Here is a 23,108-nt window from a genome sequence, read left to right as displayed (position 1 = left end):
CTCTGCATATATAAGCTCTTCTACAATACATTAACACTCCATCCTTCCTCTGGGGAGCTCAGAGTGCCCAGGAAATCTCCCATTCAGATTACAAATCCTGACCTCAGCTTCAGTCATGGAACTGTATCATTTGCCTTCAGAGCTTTTTCTAGGCATCTTCCCCGTCGCCCTTTATGATGCTCACAATGGCAAATGCCGCTGAGTAGCGGCCCTTTGATTTCTAAGTGCGTCGCTTTTTCTTCCACGTATGCCTTGTTGGGCACGGATTCGCACAATAAAACACACGTTTCCCCGGAATATAACTAAAGGCATTGGAGGAAATCTGACAATTCGTAGCTTGTCAATTGGAATTTTAGATCAAGCAGGCTTAATGTTAGAGTTATTTCTGTTACCCTTTGCAGGTTTTGAGGGAGCTTATTCGACCTTACTATCTCACCATGAAGCTAATGGGAAAAGCCTTGCAGCAATCTTCACAGGAAAGTTTCCAAATGTCAAGTGTCATCTTTCCAGCTGCTAGATGAATGGGTAGCCATGAGGCATTTATTTGGGTGTGCGGTCTCAGTAAAATCTGGTTGCTGTGGCAGCAATTACTATAATTTGGCCATTGCTTTGGCAGTACTGGGACCACATGCAATTTTAGTTGTTGGATTTGGGGCATTATTTGGGGACAGTTGTAATTTAGAGGCAGGTCAAGGCATCCCTGGGTTGTTGCTTTATTTTCAGGGCTAGCATAGCGCTCTCTCTGCCTTTCTCATCAACATGAGGACATTCCTCTGCATTGTTCTCACCATTGTAGCCTCTCCATCTTGAAATTAAAAATATATTTGCGAAGCAGATTGGCATGCTCTTGAATACACGAGATGGCGACCCGTCCAGCCTGCCAATTTCACATTAGTTAATGATGTGTCATTTGGGTGATTTCTCTATGCACAGTATAGAAGCTATAGGCTATTACTGAAAACTGCTACCAACAATTTGTGTGTAAGGAAGTGCCCTCCAGATGTTGCTAGCTGGGGCTGATGTGAGTTGGAGTCCATCTCCCAACTGCAAGGCCGTAAGTTCTCCATCCGTGCAGTATAGCATCTCAGTAAAAGCTAAGACCAACGCTTTAGAAGTGACCAGCCATAAATACATGCACATTTTGGCACTGATTTAAAGCTGTTCCTCGGGTGGCGCTGTGGGGAGAAATTTACTGTCATCAAGAAGAGCTAGACCTGTCTGTCAAATGGAAAGATTTCTTCCCCCTTTTCACCCCCTCTGCTCTCAAGTTCTAGCCATTTCCCCACTAGGAATGGTTTTGTTACTTAGGACTCAGCTATACAGCTGCATATAAATCGTTTTAAATGTGATGTATAGTGCAATATACAAATGTGACACTAGATGGCGAGAGTGAGCTATGCCGAATTCCATGTATTTTTCAAAACGTGTTTTTTTTAAAAAAAGGATTTTCACATTTTATATGTGTGTAGATTCCACCTTAGAAAAGAAAGGCAAAAGTTGTGTGTGGAACGTTTTTGAAAACTGGAGGCAACAGAGCGACTTTGGAGCTTGGGGATGTGAGATTATGACCCAGCATACCCCGATTCACCTGATTATTCAGGGTACAGGCAGAGATAATACACCTCCCGAATAAACAGCATTGCCTGCTCTTAACGGAAGCCTGAGGATACCTTTGACTCTATCTCTTCCCTTTTGTCCTTCTCCCTGGCTGTGACTTGACACTTCGTCACTTCCTTTCTTTTCCTCTTCCCTCCTTGTGTATTATGCAGCTTCTGGTGCCCTCACTTAGGCCCTGGTGCCTATGAACTAATTTGTTCTTGATCCCAGTTATTTCTGTTCACACTGTAGGCATCATCCCCATTTGGGTGAGCTGTGATAATAAGGAACTGCATTTGCAATATCCCTTCTTTTCCTTTCCTTAGCATTATATCTTTTGTGGAGTTCACAAACAGGAAGTGAATAAATTAAGTCCTAGTTCCATTTCCCTCCTCTTCTCAGTTCCTCCTGCCTGTACTGTATCCCTGTTAAGATGAAAGGCACTTGGGCACTTAATAACAGAGGGGCCGGATTCATTGACGATTCACAGAAGCTTCCATTCACTTCAGTATAGCTTTAAGAGCACTTCCTTGGTCTAATGCTGCATAAAAAATCTTCTTTCTTTCTCAGTAAAAGAATAATATTTGAGCTTTTACATTTGGTTTGCCAGGAGTTTATCTTTTATGTAGCTTTGCCTCAATGCAACATTCAAACATTTCAGAGATAATTTGAGTACAAGTTATTTGGGAGGTGGGATGGGGGAAGAGAAATTGGTATTAATTCACATCCTTAAGTTTCCTTATTGTGTTTCTGTAAGGTGAATAAGTGCATCTCTTTAGAAAACGCTGTTGAGTCGCTTGAAGAATCCAGAGCCAGGGCATAATGTACTGCAGTACGATACAATTTTAATTTGAATAGTGACTTTCATACAAAATGCATCCCTGACTGACTGTAAATAATGCAATTACAGAATTAAATAATAAATAATAGACGAGGGGAAGGCAGTGGAAATACAAGGGAGGAAGAATAGAAATCTTATTTTTTTTGGGGGGAGGGGTAAGATTGAAATGGAGAGCAGGTCAGTAAGGTGGGGAGATGTAGAGGAATTTTCTTACAAAAGCTGGAAGGTACCGACGAATTTAAAAAAGGATGTCGATGGAGTGTTTCATTTTTAGAGAGATGTAGGAGGCGAGTGCATTAACTCATCACACCATGTAGTGTCCTTGGGAGAACAATGAGCAAGATGTAGATAGGGGAGCAAACAGGGACTAGCTGTCTTAAACTAGCTCTCCCAGGCATGTTAGCAGGGTCTCAAGAATAGAATTGTGAAGTAGTAGAATGGACTGTACCGTTTCAGTCTGCAGGAGAAGGCTCTGGCTTTTTAACGTTCCATATGTTATGCAGAAAATTGGCCTAAGTGGGGACGTCCTAAGGAAAAGCGGGACATTCTGGGATCAAATCAGAAACTAGGGCAGCTTCTGTAAATCCGGGAGTGTCCATGGAAAACAAAAGCACTTGGAGGGTCTGGGGTGTTATTTACAGTTAAGAAGCAGACAGTTTTTGTTAGATAAATACTGTTTGCCTGCCTTTTCTGCCTGCTGCTGTGGAAGGCAAGAAACTGTGGTCTGGGGTAAAGCACGGTTTGCAAGCTGTCTCAGAGATCTGTTGAAAAATTGAAATACTTGTACAACTTGTATACAGTGAGATTACATGAGCACCCCCTACTCAGCTCTCTTAGTCTTAATTCCCCTCGTTTACTGACGCACACCCACCAAACCCGAAAGTCAGTTGCCCTGTTGTTATCTTTTCATTCAGCAGCCTAACAGCCCATGAATAGAAGCTGTTCTTTACCCTGTTGGTGCGACTAATCATGCTTCTATATCTTCTGCCCGAGGGCAGGAGGTCAAGAAAGTGCCGGGCAGGGTGTGAATCATCCCTGAGAATTTTCCTCACTCTCCTGAGGCAACAATCTTCCGCTATTTCATCCAATGGATTCACGGGACAGCCCATAATATCTTGTGCTGTATTCACCACCCTCTGTAGGCACTTCCTATCAGTTGATGTCAAACCAGCGTACCACACCGTGATGCAGTATGAAAGGACACTTTCTATTGTGGGGCGGTGGAAGGAGATCATCAAATGTTGATTGGGATCATTCTTTCGCAATACTCTGAGATGTTCAGACTTACCGTATTTTTCGTCCCATAGGACGCTCCGTCCCATAGGACGCACCTAGTTTTTTCAGGGCGCCCGACGCTCCGGGAAGCAGGCTGCTATCCGCAGCCTAGACATCCCTGCGGGACCTCCCGCAGGGCTGCCTAGGCTGCGAATGTGTTCCCAGAGCGCCCGACACTCCGGGAAGCAGGCTGCTATCCGCAGCCTAAACATCCCTGCAGGACCTCCCGCAGAGCTGCCTAGGATGCGGATGTGTTCCCGAAGCGCTGGGCGCTCTGCTTTCAGGGTGCCCGACGCTCCGGGAAACAGGCTACTATCCGCAGCCTAGGCAGCCCTGCGGGAACTCCCGCAGGGCTGCCTAGGCTGCGGATGTCTTCCTGAAGCCTGGAGAGCGAGTGGGGTTGGTGCGCACCGACCCCTCTCGCTCTCCAAGCTTCAGCGAAAGCCTGCATTCGCCCCATAGGACGCACCCAGATTTCCCCTTCATTTTTGGAGGGGAAAAAGTGTGTCCTATAGGGCGAAAAATACGGTAATGCCAAGCTATGGTTTGTTGTCGCATGCACAGTGCTTCCTCACATACTTCCTCACCCCCTCCCACACCCACTTCATGTGTGAGGAGCATATAAGAGGTTTCTCACAGCTTGCAACAAATCATCTTCTTCCTCAATCAGGAAAAGATGAGGAGGATAGCAGTGAGCTTAATGCCCATTGTTCTACGGAATCAGTGTCTCCAACCTCTTAAAGTGGCAGACAAGTTCAGGCTTGGACTCTCATCGTAGTTAATGACTACAGACCCTCCAAGTGTCCAAATTTTCCAGGGAGAGGCCCGGATTTACAGAAGCCACCCCAGTTTCTGATTTGATCCCCAAATGTCTCACTTTTCCTTAGCTGGGACCAAAAGATGAGAGCTCACCCCGCCGCGGGGATTCGAACCGCGACCATGCGATCGGCAAGCCCTAGGCACTGAGGTTTTACCCACAGCGCCACCCACGTCCCTCACATTTCCTTAGGACATCCCTATTTTTATCAGAGAAATATCAGAGGGCATGGTAAGAGGTCCCTATTTTCACCAGAGAAATGGTGGAAGGTATGAAGTTAGATAACCCCCAAACTAAGGAGAGAAGTAACTACACAACCTTTAGAAGACATCTGAGGGCAGCCCTGTATAAGTTTTGAATGTTTAATGTTTTAATTATGTTTTTTATATATGTTGGAAGCCACACAGAGTGGCTGGGGACAACCCAGTCAGATGTGTGGGGTATAAATTATTATTATTATTATTATTATTATTATTATTATTATTATTATTGACATCCCTATTTTCATTGGAGAAATATTGGAGGGTAGGTGACCGAACTTGTTGGGCTCTTACATTTCATTGTTTTCATAACTTGACTGGATTGTCTGCAGTGTATTTATTGACATTATGAACACATAAATATGTGAGTGATTCCCTTCATTCTGATTAAGGAAAGTTGTCAAGTGGCAGGCACTGTGTCTCAGCTAGAATTTACATTCAGTTCACATTTAAAGGTGAACTCACACTTTCTAAAACAATACACAAAGTAAAGCCCATTTGGATTTTGTGTGTCTCTGAATGTAGCAGTGCAGTTCTCTGGCCAAGTAACATGTACAAAAATGCTTATGCTGGGATAAATTGTTCATAAAAGCATATATATATGTAAAAAAATAACATACGGAAATGTGTTATATTAAAGAACATTGTTTGTATGTATATATTAAGCAAAACTGTGTTGCAAAAATATGTATATGAGTGAAAATTGACAGTTTTATCTTTCACTACACTCAGCTAGACAACTCTCTCTCATAGGGTTACTCTGAGACTAATGTAAGAGCACCCCCACATTGCACTAACTTTAGTTTCTCGGAAGATGGGATGGTGAAATGGAGGTGAAATAACATTGGCTCCCAGTACGTTTCCGAGCACAATTCAAAGTGTTGGTGCTCACCTTTAAAGCCCTAAACGGCCTCGGTCCAGTATACCTGAAGGAGCATCTCCACCCCCATTGTTCTTCCTGGACACTGAGGTCCAGCTCTGAGAGCCTCCTGGCAGATGTGAGGTTACAGGGAACCAGGCAGATGTGAGGTTACAGGGAACCAGCCTTCTTGGTAGTGGCGCCCGCCCTCTGGAACGCCCTCCCACCAGATGTCAAGGAAATAAACAACTATCTGACTTTTAGAAGACATCCTAAGGCAGCCCTGTTTAGGGAAGTTTAGGGGAGGTTTTATTTTGGTTTCAATGTTCTGTTGGGAGCCTCCCAGAGTGGTTGGGGAAACCCAGCCAGATGGGCATGATATAAATAATAGATGATGGTGATGGTGGTGATGATGATGATGATGAATAAGCCAACTTCTGTGCTGTCATTGTTTTCTTTCCACAGTCTTTATACGGTATTGCTGTTTCTACTGTACCCCAGCTTCCTCTTTTCTACACGCCTGTGGATTCAGTAGACATCAGCATAGAAGTTGCTGGACTCCGGTTCCCAAACCCCTTTGGCCTCGCCAGTGCGACTCCCACCACAAGTTCGCCAATGATTCGCAGAGCTTTTGAAGCCGGATGGGGATTTGCACTGACCAAAACCTTTTCTCTGGACAAGGTAATGAAAGCTGGTTCCCAACCCACCCTAACCACCACATTTGAAATAATTTTGTAATGCCGTGTGTCGTTTGTGTGTTGCTGCTTGGTGGCCGCCGTCTCCACAGAAACCATGGGGAGAGGGAGTGATATCAGACAAATTGGAGAACAGGAGAGATTGGACAGTTTTTCCTTTATTTGGCTTTTGCTGATTGGCTGCAGCAGTTTCAGGCAGAAAGCATGGCGGGCGAAAGCATGGATGAGAAAGGTTCCCATAGGAAATAATGGAAATCATCAGCTCATTATGCGAACGCTTGTCTAACGAACAGTGTCCTAGGAGTGCATGGTGGGACCTGCATGTACAAATATTCCAGAAATGGTATGTTTCTTTGTGTCGCACTGGAATCCCCAAAAGCAGCCCCAGGGATGCAATTTATATGATAGGCTCAGGTGCCAAGAACACTGAGGAGTTCATTATCCCATAGTTCTAAATAGTAGTTCTACTATACCATTCAGTATAGAATATATAGAAGGAAAGTTATCCATATATATTTTTGAATGGACTGGCCTCTGGTGGCCAAATTAAGCAAGTAGGGGGTTGTTGGACTAAGCTATATTTTCACTCCAAACTTTATATATATATATTAAAAAATCACATCCTCCACTTGTCTGGAAGCCGCTTAGATTGTTTTGAATGACAGATGTTTTGATTGTGCATACTTTTAAAACTGTTACCCACGTGTCATCTGAGTGACCAGCTCAGCTGCAAGCTGGAAATTAAAAACAGTAGATTTTGATGTCGATATTTAATGTCTGAAAAGTGTGAGGGTTCCCCCCCCCATTTTGTCTTTTGAGATTTTAAAATTTCAGAGATTTAATTTCAAATTTGTGGCATAATTTGAATGATCTGTAATTGACTTCTCTCTCTTTATTCCATGCAAGTGGGATGTGAATTGAACCTTCACAAACAAATGGCTCTGGTATTGTAGTTTTTTCTATGAAAGGCTGTGATTGAAAGGTGATCACACTGTTGTCAGTAGTTCGCAGTCATAGGGTCATTCCTTGTACTTGCTGTGCCATTGAACCCTGAGAAACGTGCAATTTTCTTTTAAAAACACTCTCATTAAAAACCATCTTAAGAATCCATTTTAACATTCATTCCTCCCTATATACTCATGTTTGCATGCAATTTTGTACAATATATCCATTGTTGGTTCTCATACTGCTTCATATAGTTTTGAGGAGCACAAATTAAGGAGAGTCACATTCAGATGTTAATGAAACTGAATTTTTGCTCCATTCCTATGTCAAATTGTTCCCTTCTAACAGGCGCTACCAAACTCATCCACAACACAGTTCTGCTCTCATTTTTGGTTGTCATTTGTCTGTCCTTCTCTGGTAGCCTAAAAGCAATCATGTTTCTAGAGAGGGTTGAGTTGTAGGAGGAGGAGATAAGGTGGTGCCCTTTGAAATCAAAATGCACTTTCCTTCTGTTCCCTTCACCTTCAAAACATAGGGTTGCTTTTTCGCTTTCTTTCAATGCTCAGTCAGGTCAAAGTCTGTGTCTACAGGTCAGAGCTGCATATGTGTCTAACCAAGGATGGAGTCACCCAGAAGGCTGTGTTATAATTGTTGTCTAGCCAAAATTAATTCTGGATCACTGAAGCAGCCACTTCCTTTAATTAAGGTGCTGTAATAGCTGCCGCTGTTACTGTGTCTCCTGCTTTACTGCACATTTGCAAAGCCACTGACCTACCGACTGTACTTGTGAACCATCATGTGCCCCAAATCCAGCTCTGGTTTTCTCCAGTCTCCCCATCGTTGTCTCCATGGCTTCTGCTGACACCTCTTTGCCTCGTGTCACGCAGACTCATCCCTGCCACTCACGGACGGTTCTAGTACACATTTGCTTTTCCTCTCCTTCCCCAAGGCTCTCTTATTGGTAAGCTGCAGAAAATCACATTAACGGGACTTAGAAGGCGTGTTTCTGTACAACAAGTAAAAATTAGCTAATGTATTTCCATGTGATGGTTCTGAAATATAGGGTGTAGATTAAAAAAGGTCCTTCTGTTACCCTGTGTTGTGCACACAGAAACAGAAACCTGCTATTTGTGTTGTGGAGAAAAGTCTTCCCTGGGCGTTGTCCCCCCCCCCGACTCCATACCTACCCTTACTGTTATAATGAAGGATATTTGCATTCCTCCACACTATAGAGTCACAATAACAGAACTCAGGGGACTGAATCGGTTCTCATTAATTCTCAGGGACACAAAAACTTGGGTCAGGAGGAGTTTGAGATTGTGGTGTCCCTGGCTTATTTTCACCCATGGAAATGGCTACAGTGGGGGGAAATATATAGCATTGCCTCTTCGGTTAACGGTACACTGAAAGCAAAAGCCAAGTAGTACCCGGAAAGGAAATGCTTTGCTACACTTTATATGTTTCATGAGTCTTGAATTCAGTCTTGTTCATGTTTTAATGGAAACCTAGCTTCATTTTCAACTCCTGAACCAATAAGCAAACCGAAACAACTTCTGCAAATATTGCTGTGCAATTCACCAACCACAAAATGTGTACAAAATTCATGCATCAGGAAAGGTGTGTGTGTGAAACTGGCATGCAAAAATGTGTTGTACTGGGCAAATTTGCTTGCAAAAAATGCATATTTGACAAAACTGCATACAAGAATGTGTATATTTAGAGAAATGACACTAAAATGCTGATTAATTTTCATGAGGGCATTTTTTTAAAAAGGCAAGCAGAAATGAAATGTGTTGCGTTGAAATTGGGACTGGAAAAAGGAGAAACCAAGACCGATTGTTTCACCTTTCCCTAGTCTCAGATACACTATTCCTCTCACAGCACACACATCATACACACCAAGGCTGGATCTAGACACATCGGAGAAGTGTTTCAATTTAAAGCATTGTAAATTTAAACAGGGAAAACAGGCAGAGAAAAATGAGGCTCTACATCACCATCTGGTGGCACACTGTTATATCACATATACAACACATAAAGGTAAAGGTAAAGGGACCCCTGACCATTAGGTCCAGTCATGACTGGGGTCCATTAGGTCCAGTCTGGGGTTGTGGCGCTCATCTCACTTTATTGGCTGAGGGAGCCAGCGTACAGCTTCCAGGTCAAGGGGCCAGCATGACTAAACCGCTTCTGGCGAAACCAGAGCAGCATATGGAAACGCCGTTTACCTTCCCTCCGGAGCAGTACCTATTTATCTACTTGCACTTTGACGTTGTTTCGAACTGCTAAGTTGGCAGGAGCAGGGACCAAGCAACGGGAGCTTACCCCGTCGCAGGGATTCGAACCGCTGACCTTCTGATCGGCAAGTCCTAGGCTCTGTGGTTTAACCTACAGCGCCACCCGCATCCCTTCCATACAACACATATAAATCGTTTTTTCTTTACCAGTATAGACGAGTCCAAAATCCATGAAGATGACTGGCAGATCTGACAAAGGGGTACTTGATGTTTACGTGAGGTTGTCATTTGAGATGAAGGGGGAAGGAAATTGCAGTGTATATGTGTTTTCCACCTGGCCTAGACCCAGAAACCCATCTCCACCTTTATTTCCTTGCCATAGAATTAATAGTCAGCATTCATATGTCTGAAATACGTTTTTTAATGGCCATGCAATGATACCATGTTGCATATTAAAGGGAGAAGAGATTGGGAGATTAGATAGAATAGAGTAGACCTTGGCTGTACCAATTTAATACAGTTTGTCCTACAAAACCACTTCATTTAGCTCCATGTCTGTGGAATTGCCTGGGAAAAAAACGTAAAATCCCTTTAGTCCATATCTAATTGGAACTGGAAAAAGGATACATTGCAGACTGTGGTTAATATTTCAGTACTGCGTGCACCACCAGTTGAAATGGAATTCCTATTAAATTAACATCTAAGAATGAATATAAGCTTCCTGGAAGTGTGTATATTCTTGATGTGTGTGAATTTTTTAAAAAAAGTTGGCATGAGAGAGATTCAATGTTAGCTAATTATCTAAAACTGAGTGCTTGTTGTCATTCGCATGTGTTTGCAACCTGAGGATTTTTTTCCTGAATTGCATATTGCCTTTTCTGTTCCTTTGACCTCACTCCTCTTACCACCACGCACACATGTCATGAACTGGCAGGACAACAGGGAGGAGGAAGAAGATCCTGGCGAGGGGTGCAGTCACAAGTAGGACCCACCGGGGCAAACCGATGATGGGAAAAGAGAGGTTGGGGTTGTGGAAAGTACACACGGGATGACAGAGGACGGCGAGGGGATGGGGGTCAGTTTACATGGACCAGAAGAGTAGGATCCATCACCAGAGTCAGAGGGGCTCCTGTCTCCTTGATCAAGGCAGGTTCTGAGGCATAGGGAGCAAGAGGAGGTAGGGTCAGAGAGGCTGAGGCAAGCAAGGCCCCACAGCCCAGTTTACTACCTGGCCAGGTGGGACTCATTAGCTCTGGGAGGAGGTGTGTGATTCCTCAGCTGTATTAGGCTCAGGACAGGTGAGGGCCACCTGCCTCATCAAGCCCAGGTGCTACAATCAAGACTCAAGAGGAAAAAATGGGAGCAGAGCTGTGGTGCTGTGTCTGCTCAACTGCCCATGCTGATGGATCTTGTCTTGGGTGCTCCAGGAAGTCTATGGGACTGTGCTTTGGATTTGACTCTGATCTGTGTTTCTTGACTGTTGGATTTTGGACTTGGTTTACATGGATTGACACTGGACTGCATTTTCTGACCATTGGACTTTGGACTCTGGACTTGGCTTGTGTGGATTGACCCTAGATTGTGTTTCCCGACTGCTGAGCTTTGGACTTGTCCTACTGTATAGGCCAGTGGGACTTTCCACCAGGTAGGCCGAGGGTTCAGGACAACAAACATCGCATCGTGTATGTATATACGCCTTCCAATTTAGGGTTACATTTCCTACAACTGCTGAAGTGGGCTCTGGTCTATGAAAGCTTATGCCATACTGAATTTGTTAGTCTTTAAGGTGTAGTCTTAAGAAGCTCCCAGTTTCAGTCCTTGGCCTCTCAAGTTAAAACAATATCTAGTAAGCCCTCATCTGCACTATACATGCCACTTTAAGTAGCCATGTCTCCTCTCCAAGGAATCCTGGGAAATGTAGTTTTAGGGAACTGAGAGTTCTTAGGAGACTCCTGTTCCCCTCACAGTGTGGCAGTTCTCAGAGTGGTTTAACAATCAATTCTTCTTCCCAGGGAACTTTGGGAATTGTAGCCCCATGAGAGGGATTGGGATCTTCTAAGAACTCTGAGCACCCTTAATAAACTGTAGCTCCCAGTTTGAAGTGGTACTATGCTGCTTTAAATGTATAGTGCAGATAGGTCTGAGATACCTATTAAAGACCTCTACCTGAAACCTTAGAAAGCTTCTGATAGTTTGGGTAGAAAACACAGGAACGCGATTATCAATTAGTTGTCTTAATTCACTATAGGTTATCTCTCTTCCTGCCTCTATCTGATTTTATGCTGTATTTCCTTCTGGAAAGGACCCCCAAAGTAGCTTGCATAAAATAATTAAAAACTATTGCATTAGGACTGTCTCTACCCATTGCAAGTTGCAAATAGTGTTGCCCTGGGGACAGCATAATCACCTTTTCCAAATACAAGTTCTTATTTGATTGCAGTGGCTGCTCCCAGCACTGTTCGTCCTACTTCACTCTATGGACTGCTGGCAATTGGGTGCCCCTTGTCTGGCCCTGCTTTTCTTACTTCCTTTCCATGAGGACTGCAGATTTCTCCACTGTCCACCAAGGACAGAGTTGGAACTACAATTTCAGAGCAAAAATGGAACAAGGTTTGCAACTCCAGAAGGTTGTATGTGCAAGGCCCCATCTCCACTATAAATGCAAAGCAGTGTTTTAACTGTTTAAACAGTTATGGCCAAAGAATCCTGGGAATGGTAGTTTAAGGGTGTTGAGCGTTGCTAGGAGACCCCTATTCCTTTCATATAGCTACAATTTTCAGAGTGGTTTAACAATCGACCCCTGTTCCTAAGGAGCTCTGAAAATTGTAGCTATATGAAAGGAATAGGGGTCTCCAGGGCTTTTTTTGTGGCAGTTACCACTGATGCAGAGTGCCTTCACCTTTTTATTTTTTATTTTGCTTCCTGTAGCAGCCATTTTGTGCTAGCACCCACAACACCCTTATCACTAAGAGTACCAGCACCTCATATTTTACCACAGTGAGCACTTGGGTCTCCTAACAACTCAGCACCTTTAACAAATGACTGTTTCCATAATTCTTCTGGGGAAGCTATGGCTATTTCAAATGGTATAACACTGTTTTAAAGTTATAGGGAAGGTGGGACCTAAGACTTTGGTTGCATGACATACAATACAACATTTGACCTCCCCTGGTATTTAATGCCAGGTAGGCTTAATCAGAAGGGATGCAGGTGGTGCTGTGGGTTAAACCACAGAGCCTAGGACTTGCCGATCAGAAGGTCAGCGGTTCGAATCCCTGCAACGGGGTGAGCCCCCGTTGCTTTGTCCCTGCTCCTGCCAACCTACCAGTTCGAAAGCACGTCAAAGTACAATTGGATAAATAGGTACCACTCCAGCGGGAAGGTAAACGGCGTTTCCGTGTGCTGCTCTGGTTCGCCACAAGTGGCTTAGTCATGCTGGCCACATGACCCGGAAGCTGTACGCCGGCTCCCTCGGCCAATAAAGCGAGATGAGCGCCGCAACCCCAGAGTCGGTCATGACTAGACCTAATGGTCAGGGGTCCCTTTACCTTTACTAGGCTTAATCAGATGTTTCCTATTGTCAGGTTTTTAATGCTGGAAATATGTGACTCTCCACGCTCCCCTTCTGTGAATGAGGATGCCAAACCGCATGGAATGATTGGGGACAAATATTAGATGAAGTTTTGTAAATGGCACATTATAAGTTGGGTTGAAATACTTTGATTATATCATTCAGCATAATTGGGGGAGGGGTGCAAACCTAACATTTTAAGATCTCTGATAATGCATTCATTGATTTCTGTTAAATGTGTTTAGGCTCGATTTCGCGAGGGGGTGGAGAACTTCAGTCTAGGAATGTTTATTAAAATGTCTTGATGTGGCAGAAAGAGACAAAATAACTGATGCAATTCGTAGGAGAACCAGACCTCAACAGATAATCAATGTCGCTGATAAATGGTTTTGTTTTATTTCTTATTGGAATCTACATCGCAGACATATGAGTCTTGACCGAAATTTATATTTCAATTTTTTCACTTGTCTTTTTCAAAACTCTGTTTGTCTGCTAAAGTTAATAAAAAGTGTGTGTAGGAGAACTTTTATAGATTTTAAAAATTCTAGATTTAGAGTTGTAGCTGCCTCACTGTGTACAGTTGGCATAGAGGAGCAAGAATAAAACACAGCAGGCATGGCTGAAATATTTGCTTTGATTTTAGCTGTTTCCTTGGTTGTTAAAAATGTAATTCTGATTAATCAGATACATCTGTCTTTACTCTGCTGGTGACATGCATTGATTTGTGATGCTGTCGCTTTCAATAACGTGGAAGCTGTTGCCTTTATTAAGGCTCACCAGCAGAAATAAACATGTGGAGCCACTTCATCTGAAATCTCTAGTATTTTTTTTAAGTGGCTGATTAATGCTAAACCATAGTTTAGTGTTACAAGGAAGTGTTGCTCAGGAAGTCTTGCTCCACATCTACACCATACATTTAAAGCACATTCATATCCCTTTAAGAATTTTGACTTACTCCAAAAAATCCCGAGACCTGTAGTTCACCCCTCCATAGAGTTACCATTCCAAACACCTTTAACAAACTACAGATCCCAGGATTCTCTGGGGGAAGTTGCATCCTTTAAATATATGGTGTGGGTGTATCTTGCAGAATCCCAACCTTTCTTCTGTGTGGCATGAAGGAGCAGTTCAGAAGTTTTCACTTACATTTTATAGTCTCGGCATGTTTAGCCTGGAAAAGAGGAGATTAAGAGCCTCCTGCAAATATATCGAGGGCAGTCCTGTGGAAGAAGGAACAAGCTTGTTTTCTCCTGCTCTGGAGGGTAGGACCCAGACCTTGGAGGTTTTTAAGCAGACATTGGATGGTCATCTGTCATGGATGCTTTAGTTGAGAATCCTGCCTTGCAAGGAGGTAGACTAAATGGCCCTTGGGGTCCCTTCCAAAGTTTTTTGTGTTGCCTCAATCTAAACGCACTGTTTAATGCTTGTAATAAATTGTTGAAACAAGGCAGCATTAAACTGTAGCTTCTAAAGTTGCCTTATTTCGGTTTACCATAGTCAAATGTCAAATTGCACATTTGGTTTAGTGTGCAGCCTACAGCACCTTTGTGTTTTTCCTTACCCCAAAGTAAGTGAAGCAGGGATCTGGGACTACTGTACAAGGGAACACTCAATCCTTCCCCCATCCCGCCTCGCCCCACCCCTGGGCAACAGTTAGCGATAGCAAAAATGCTTCCATTAGCATAAATCAGTGATGGCCAAACTTGGCCCTCCAGCTGTTTTGAGACTACAATTCCCATCATCCCTGACCACTGGTCCTGTTAGCTAGGGATGATGGGATTTGTAGTCCCAAAGCAGCTGGAGGGCCAAGTTTCGCCATCACTGGCATACATAGATTTAAAAACAGACACTTATTGGTAACAGCTGTGTATGTGTGAGTTTTCCGGCATGCTGTGGTCCCAATCCAGGCCTCTCATGCTTTTTTTTTTGAGCAATATTAAAATTACAAATGTAATGCTAGGCTGCCTATTAGTTGTAATTTGTAATTAGACTATAAAATTAGCCACAGTTTATGGCTCATACAACACACAAAACTGTGGTTGATTAGAGATGGACTCTTCAAATATATTCCTGGCAGTGCTGGAGGAGAAATAAGGAGGGAGTGTGTGTGCCTGGGACTCACTGAAACTGGTTTTTTTGGTGGGGTGTGTGTGTGTTAAACCTAAACCATGGTTTAGTGTTGCACCCGAACATCACCTCTGCCTGCTACAATATTTACCAACGGTTTCGAAAAGAGATTTCTGATTAGATTCCGATTAAATCTGAAGAAAGATGCAACAATTTGGAAAAAATAAATCACCAAGCTATTACAGTGTGAATGTGTGCACACACTGAACATGATTCACAGCAACTTGTAACGAGGAAGATGGCATAGTGGTAACTGCAGACGTTGCTTGCCAATTAGAGCCGTTGCCTGTATGAATTTACTAATTGTGCAACGAAATGGCATTCCTCCATAACATTAGACATTCTATTTCATACTGCAACCGGTGGTGTTTCCATAGGGACGGATATGGGAGGCCCATGCCTCTCCTCATAATTATAAGTGCCTGCACTGAAGCACAATGACTTGCATTGTCCTCACTTATGTCAGTATTTTTTGTTGAATTGAACTCACAGCATAAAAAGCATATTTTCTTTCTCTGATATCGCAGCCCAGTAATTTGCAATATCCTAGTTACAATTTCGGGTTGCAAGACTGCCTGCCCCCCCTCCGAAAATGACTTAAAATGATATTAAAATGCAGAACTCTTGGTGCTTTTAACATAACAAAGTTTGTTCTGTGGGAGTTTTGTTGGAATATGAAATATTAATATTTCACAATTCAGTTGTGATGATGAAGTGCAATTTGCTTCGCTTGCATGTGATAAAATAAGTATATGCTTGCCAAGGGAGTTGCATGAGAATTAGAGACTTAGCATGAACATCTGCTTGAAATTTTATTATCCTGTCCTACTGACAGTGTTTCCCTTGTTATTCTTCTAGACTGACAGCCGAATATTGCAATGATATTTTTATTTTAACTTTTTTATTTTTATTTGCTTGCATGAAATATATTTAGGTGAACTTTGTTTCCCTTAAAAAAAAAGGAAGACAGAATTTAGAACCTGCTTTTGATTTCCATATATACTCTTGACATTTGTAGATGCCAGATTGAAGTGTATAGTGTGCTGCAGCCAAGACGCACCATTGACTTGCAGTGAAATGCCAGCTGATATCTCAGTAAACAGAAATATTTGATGCTTTATTGTGTAGACCATATGAAAGCTACGTAGGCTTTCTTTGGAGAGACAAATGATCAGATTGTTAATGTCAAATGAAAAAAAAAGACAACGATGACGACAACTGTTTGCCTTTCCAATAAATAACATCAAAGACTATTTTTTTATTAACACTGATCCTAGGGAGAGAGTGGGGGAAGGAAACAGCAAGCATTTTGCAAGATTTCTTAGCACACTGAGCTTTTCGCCCTGTGACTTGAATTATTTATTGTTTTACAAATAAATGCTCCACTTCCCCCCTCAATTTGAGAGGTGGATATAAACTGAGAGAATTGCAATGAGGGGTAACATAGGAGGGGGTGTCTCACCTGCCCACCCTACAAAAGCTTAATGTTGTTGAATCAAACTGCCCTTGGGTTTTTGTTTGTTTTTGTTTTACAATGCTGATTAATTCTATCTTGTTTTGCAAATTCTTCACACTGTGTATCAATGAGTTTCAAACAATCTATTCTTGAGTGCTTGCATCCACGTAATTTTGGACTCTGCCAGGGAGAAGAGTTTGAGCATTTCAGCCTTCTGCATTTACTGCTTTTGAAAGAGGAATTCAGCATTTGAAACGGAGCTATGTTTGCTGCATATTTGTCCATACATTTGAAGCAGTTGCTATTTCAGTATTTTCAAGTGCCCTTATAAACGGTTGCTGCTCCCTGTTACATTTGTATCCTACTCTTCTTCCAACGAACTCGGGGTTGACGTGGTTATATCTCCCACCCAGACACTTTATTTTATCCTCATAACAACCCTATGAGTCAAGCTAGCTAGAATGAGGGAGGGAGAGAAAGTTGAACTCCATATACAACATACATTCATGGTTGAGTTCAGGTCTTCCTTGTCAAAGTTGACCACCACTGCTATCCACAAGATTGGGGTGTGTGTGTGTGACATTTAGATCCTTTAACCCAAAAGTTTCCCACATAACAGGGAACAGGCTGAACCAGAACATTTCTCTACAATGTGTGTGTGATATAGAGAAAGAGAGACGAGAGATCGTTCGCACTCTTTTTAGGCCTTCCTGCTGCTATAATTAGTGATTGGACTTTACTGAAGTTCTGTGAAGTTTTATTACCTATTCTTATGGCATTTGCCCGCATTTTTCCTAACTAACTGTGCATATCTATTAAATGCAAAATGGGAAACTTAATTGTAAAAAAGGGTTACAGCAATCCAATAAAGCTTTGAGAGATCACATAAATTCATTTATGATACAATTTTATTGAGCATATACTTTTTAAAGCAAAGGTAGGAAGCATCTCTTGTCATTTAAGTTCAGGATTGCAACAAAAATAAATATATGTTGCTTTAACTGATATATTTATGCTATCATTATTGGATTCCAGTTCTCCCCCGCCCTCATGCATACACCAGAAGCCTACTATGCTGACCCATCTAAGTAGAAATGAAATTGACCAGAACAGGTTCAAAGTTAGCTGTAGAATAAGTCCAAATTAGAAGAGGGGGGAAGATAAATAAAAGGTTGTATTAAAGTAACAGTTCCTCAGAGTAGGCCCATTGAAATAAATAGCCTTGATTAATGTAGGTTTATTAATTCCAATATGCCTACTCTGTGTAAAAGTTAGTTGAATACAACTCAATATATCTTAGAATATCAATTATAAGTCTCAATATGGTGAATTTGGTGAGTCTGCAATAAAACGACAAGAGGATAACATTCTAGGCTTCTAAGAACACTTTTGCAGAGCTTCTGGTAGCGGATTAATATTTGCTGTTCTAAGCAATTTGCCTCATTAATCTCCATTCCAGATTTACAACAACCTGTATTTAACCAATATTGTGTGGAAATGCGAACACATCCAGTTGTCAGCAAAGGAAGGTTTGTAGCTTGCAAATCTAACTATATTTGAGTTGATGGGAGAGAAATGTGCAAATCACATATCCGTAAAAGTAGCTACCTACAAAGTATGTTTAATATCCCAGAGAAAAGGTTTTGACAACTCCAGCCGTCTCTTCCATTGTGCAATAGGAGGGGTTGCAACTCTGCTGCTTCATTATTACTCAGGCTGTTCGTAAGTGATCTCTGTTTGTGAATAACTCCTTTCATGGACTATTTCTCTATTGTGTATTACGTATCATTTGGATAGGCTGGTATTTATTTGAGCAAGTTTCAAATACAGCATTTTCAATTAAAAATGGGTTAAGATTTTTCATTTACTGTATCCATCTGTGCTGTATCGTGATTCTGTATTGCCATTCATTTGGATAAGCTGATATTTATTTGAGCAGGTTTCAGATATAGGATTTTGAATAAAACAAAAAATGTTGGGCTAAGAATGAATCTTTAAAAATATGCCATCAGGTTTCTCAGTGATGAACAAAAGTCTAGAAATATTTTAGTGATCTCCCTCCCCCCCCCCCCAATTTCATTTAGTCCTTGCTCCCTTCCCGCTCCCTAAAAACATTCTAAAATACAGAATCGTTTATGGAAGAGAAACATTAAGCAAAATTGCATGAAAATGCACTTCCATAATTTTCTGAGGCAGCTTTTGTCTCAAAAAAAGACGTATGAAACTACAGTTCTTTAAAAAATGTGTATTTTGAAAGGAGTTTGAAATGTGAAAGAAAATGAAGCACACATTTAAATACACGTTTCCACGCGTATTTGTTTAAGTGGCAGATTAATGTAGGAATGGTATGAATGAGCAGATGTGGAAGTATTGCAGACCGGTGCGATTCTTTCAATCTTAATGAAAATATGCTTAGACATATCTATAACCAGCACACATGCTTTGTGTGCAGAAGGTGCCTGGTTCGATTCCAGCATCGGCAAGTGAGCTTGGAAAGACTCCTGTATGAAACCCAGGATGGTGAAGGCCAGTCGGTGTAGACCAAAGTGATGGCCCTCCCAGGGCCATCTTACTCATAGGCTCTAGGGGTGGGGGGCACCCAGACGGCGGGTTCTCAGGGGCGCCAGGCTGAGAGTCCGGGGCCCGAGAGTTGAGTCCGGGGAAGAGCCCGCCCATCGGTTAGAGCGGCGCAGCGGGCTCTTCTGATGCGGGCAGCTCTGTGCTGCGAGTTCGGGAGCGACCGAGCCAGTGAGACGCTGAGGTGGCTGGCCGACTCGGCCCTCCTGCATGCCTGGGACTGGGCAGCCTGGGGGAGGGGGGCGCCAGGTGGATCTTTGCACCCTAAGACAGCCCTGGGCCCTCCAACAGGGATGGCCCACCCATGTGGTGAGATGAGGTGACCACCTCAGGTAGAAGGGTCTTCAGGGGCAGCAGATCCCAATGTCAGTCTTTGCCCCCACCTGCTCCTTGTTCCTGATATGGATCTTCATTTATCTCTTCTTCCCTGGTGGGGAGTGTTGGTTTATTGCCAAAATAACCTTGAAACGAGCCTTGAAGCACATCCTTGAGCACGCCTAAAACATCTGCATAGGAACAAGAATTCTCCCCAGCAACAGGTGTCTTCATCAGGGCATGTCTGGAAAGATGCAGTTGAGTGTGAGGCAGATAATGTCGGTCAGTGCGGCTGCCAGAATATGTTAAATTCTGTGAGCCTGTCTGTCTGACCGGATGCCTGAAGGAAGCAGAGATCTGTATATAGTTCCATTTCTTATACAGTCAAACCTCAGTTGACGAACATAATCCATTCCGGAAGCCCATTAGGCTTCCGAATAATAATAATAATAATAATAATAATAATAATAATAATATATTATTATTATTATTATTATTATTATTATTATTATTATTATTATTATATTTTATTATTTATACCCCGCCCATCTGGCTGGGCTTCCCCAGCCACTCTGGGCAGCTTCCAAAAAAAATATATTAAAATACTGTAATACATCAAACATTAAAAGCTTCCCTAAACAGGGCTGCCTTCAGATGTCTTCTAAAAGTCTGGTAGTTGTTGTTCTCTTTGACATCTGGTGGGAGGGCGTTCCACAGGGCAGGTGCCACTACTGGGAAGGCCCTCTACCTGGTTCCCTGTAACTTGACTTCTCGCAGTGAGGGAACCGCCAGAAGTCCCTCAGCGCTGGACCTCAGTGTCCAGGTAGAATGATGGGGGTGGAGATGCTCCTTCAGATATACTGGACCGAGGCCATTTAGGGCTTTAAAGGTCAACAACCAAAGTGCGGCTTCCAATTGGCTGCAAGAGCTTCCTGCACTCAAGCGGAAGCCACGTCAGACATTCGGCTTCCGAAAAACGTTCAAAAACCGTAGCATTTACTTCTGGGTTTTCAGTGTTCGGGAGCCGGAATGTTCCAAAACGAAGCTGTTCAGGAACCAAGGTTTGATTATATGTAGACCAGTAGTGCTACTCAACTTGTAATGTAAATAATAAGGACTTTAGAGAAGAATTGGGTGGGTGAAGTGGTTATTCCTGTCACTGGAATTCACCAAGAGAGGGCCGGACTGCTGCTGCTGCTGTGAAGATGCAGGAAGACTTTCTGAGTAACTCTGTCGAGACAAATAAAAGAAACCCCAAGACTTGGCACTCACACGCCAACAGGGAGGGGTGTCACAATTTTGTCATTTGCCTCAGGTGCCAAAATGCTTTGGGCCTGGCCGGCCTTCCAGATACTGTTGTTGACCCACGATCCCCACCATTCATGGCCATTAACCACACTGCCTCAGACAGATGAAATACAGCAATATCCTGAGGGTGTCACCTCAACTACCACTATTATTATTAATTAATTTATATGCAGCTTATATGCCAAACTGCCTCAGACCAATATGGGCCAATGGACTGACTTGGTATAAGGCAGATTTTATTTTTATTTTTTTTGTTCCTGTTATTTATTCTGGTTGTGGGGTGGAGAGGGGGAATTGATTTCCTAGTTCAGGATATGGATTTGTCTTCGGCTTGCTTGAGCTGGGGTACAGAATGAGCACCCATGATCTAAGCAGATCAGACGTTCAGCCGCTTCTTTCAGCAGCTGCTCAAATAGCACCAAACAATTTAGGCCGGCCAGAAAAAAGTTCAATATGCCGACAGACCACACATTGATTTTTATACACACACACACACACACACACACTTGCTGTGTTATATCATTCCTTGCTCTTTGCCCAGAATTGTGTAGTACAGGGATTAGAGAGTGCTAGAGACATAGTGGTGGTTGTGTATTGGAATGTGCAGAGTAGAGAAGGCTGTCACAGCAGTCAATAAGATCTGAGAGGTGTTGACTAATTGCCTGCTAATTACACAGTAAATTGTCTAATTAAGCTGATGGTTAATTAGGGTGCGCTTGCACAGCAGTCTTGTGGAATTTTTGTCTGATGTCTAGGAAGCAGCTTGTATAATTGGCAAACTGGTAAAGACTGGCAGGAAACATGACTGGAGAGCACACTGCCAGTAGATGACAGAATAAGGAGGCATTGGAAATAAGTCTTGTCATGCGAACACTGGTGGAATTGTTAGGGTGCCATGGTTCTGTGCATTCCAGGGGCAGGGGAATGTAGCTGCTGGGATCTTGGAAAAAATTAAGGCTTAAGCTTCCATTGTTTGTGGTATATATTTTTTAATCCTTGTTTTTGAAAAATAATGGAGAACTGGTGTAAGGCTTTGACTTGAAAAGATAAATAAAAATAAAACCAGTGTTTTGTCATGCTTTAGAGTGACTGAGAATCAGGTCCCAGGATGGGACTGTGTAGACCAGGGTTTCCCAAACTTGGGTCTCCAGCTGTTTTTGGACTACAACTCCCATCATCCCTAGCTAGCAAGACCAGTGGTCAGGGGTGATGGGAATTGTAGTCCAAAAACAGCAGGATACCCGAATTTGGGAAACCCTGGTATAGACCAAAGCAGCCTTCTTTTGAATATCTTGTGTTGGGTCAACCAGGGTAGTGATCAGGTTTAGTCCTCCCACAGCAGTGCCTCTCTTGACCTTTCTCCTACCTGCATAAAAGAATCACTTCTATACATTCTCTTTGGTTGTTAAATTTATTTTAAGTATTTTGATGCTCCCCTTGAAATATATCCCCCGGGTGGTTTATGAAAAGAATAAAGCAATTACATTTAAGTACAAATAATATCGTAAGCTAAGATTGTGTCTGAAAAGCTTGGGGAGATAAAATAAAATAAATAAAAAGGTTTTGCCTGGCACTGAAAGGATAATAAGGTATGTAAATTTCTCTGGTGCACCACCACTAAGAAGGCCCACTCGGGTTGAGCTGTGTGTGTGTGTGTGTGTGTAATTAAAACTAAGCATGAGTGGCAGGAGGGTGGAGCTAAACCCTCCTTCTCTGCACTTTCTCCCAAGCTATGAGGTTTCTGATCTTCCCACAATATCTACGTTCTCTTTCAAAACCAGGCAGGCACCTCATTCCTAACCCACATGTTGGTTCTCATGCATCTGTCCTTAGTTTGCAGATTCCCTAGAGCTGAATGCATCAGTCCTATACCTGGTCCATGTGACTTTCATACTTGTTCACCCGCCAATCCAGCCTGTTCCATATCTGCACTAATCACATTCTAAAACAAAAGTTATCAACATTTCCCCCCCATATAGGTATAGATTTTAAGCATGGTTTCTCTCAAAATTATATGTTTAGAACATATTACATTTGTTGAAACACCGACAACTGGGAAACACTGGCCTGCGAGTGCTCCAATTGGAGAACAGCCTTTACCAAAGGTGTCATGAGCTTTGAAGACACTTGAACTCAGGACGCAAGGGAGAAATGTGCTAAGAGGAAGGCACACTTGGCAAACCCTCACCATGATCAGCTCCTGCCCAGAAACCTATGTCCCCACTGTGG

At 42.7% G+C, this 23,108-nt stretch overlaps 1 protein-coding gene across 3 annotated transcripts in view; it reads left to right on the top strand.

Annotated features, from left to right (window-relative positions):
* The window catches only part of DPYD (dihydropyrimidine dehydrogenase), a 503,241-nt gene that overhangs the window by 272,941 nt on the left and 207,192 nt on the right, over nt 1-23,108 (top strand). For 2 of the 3 annotated variants that reach the window (XM_053391712.1, XM_053391714.1), the window contains exon 13: nt 6,114-6,329. The exons of the other annotated variant lie outside the window; for it this stretch is intronic. In XM_053391712.1, coding sequence (XP_053247687.1) covers nt 6,114-6,329 — 216 coding nt within the window. The remainder of the gene's footprint in view (nt 1-6,113; nt 6,330-23,108) is intronic. 3 annotated transcript variants of the gene reach the window in all.

This window comes from Podarcis raffonei, chromosome 6 (assembly GCF_027172205.1).
Source record: "Podarcis raffonei isolate rPodRaf1 chromosome 6, rPodRaf1.pri, whole genome shotgun sequence".
Classification (NCBI taxonomy): domain Eukaryota; kingdom Metazoa; phylum Chordata; class Lepidosauria; order Squamata; family Lacertidae; genus Podarcis; species Podarcis raffonei.
The sequence above is the reverse complement of the archived record's forward strand: the minus strand, read 5'-3'. Positions and strand labels throughout refer to the sequence as shown.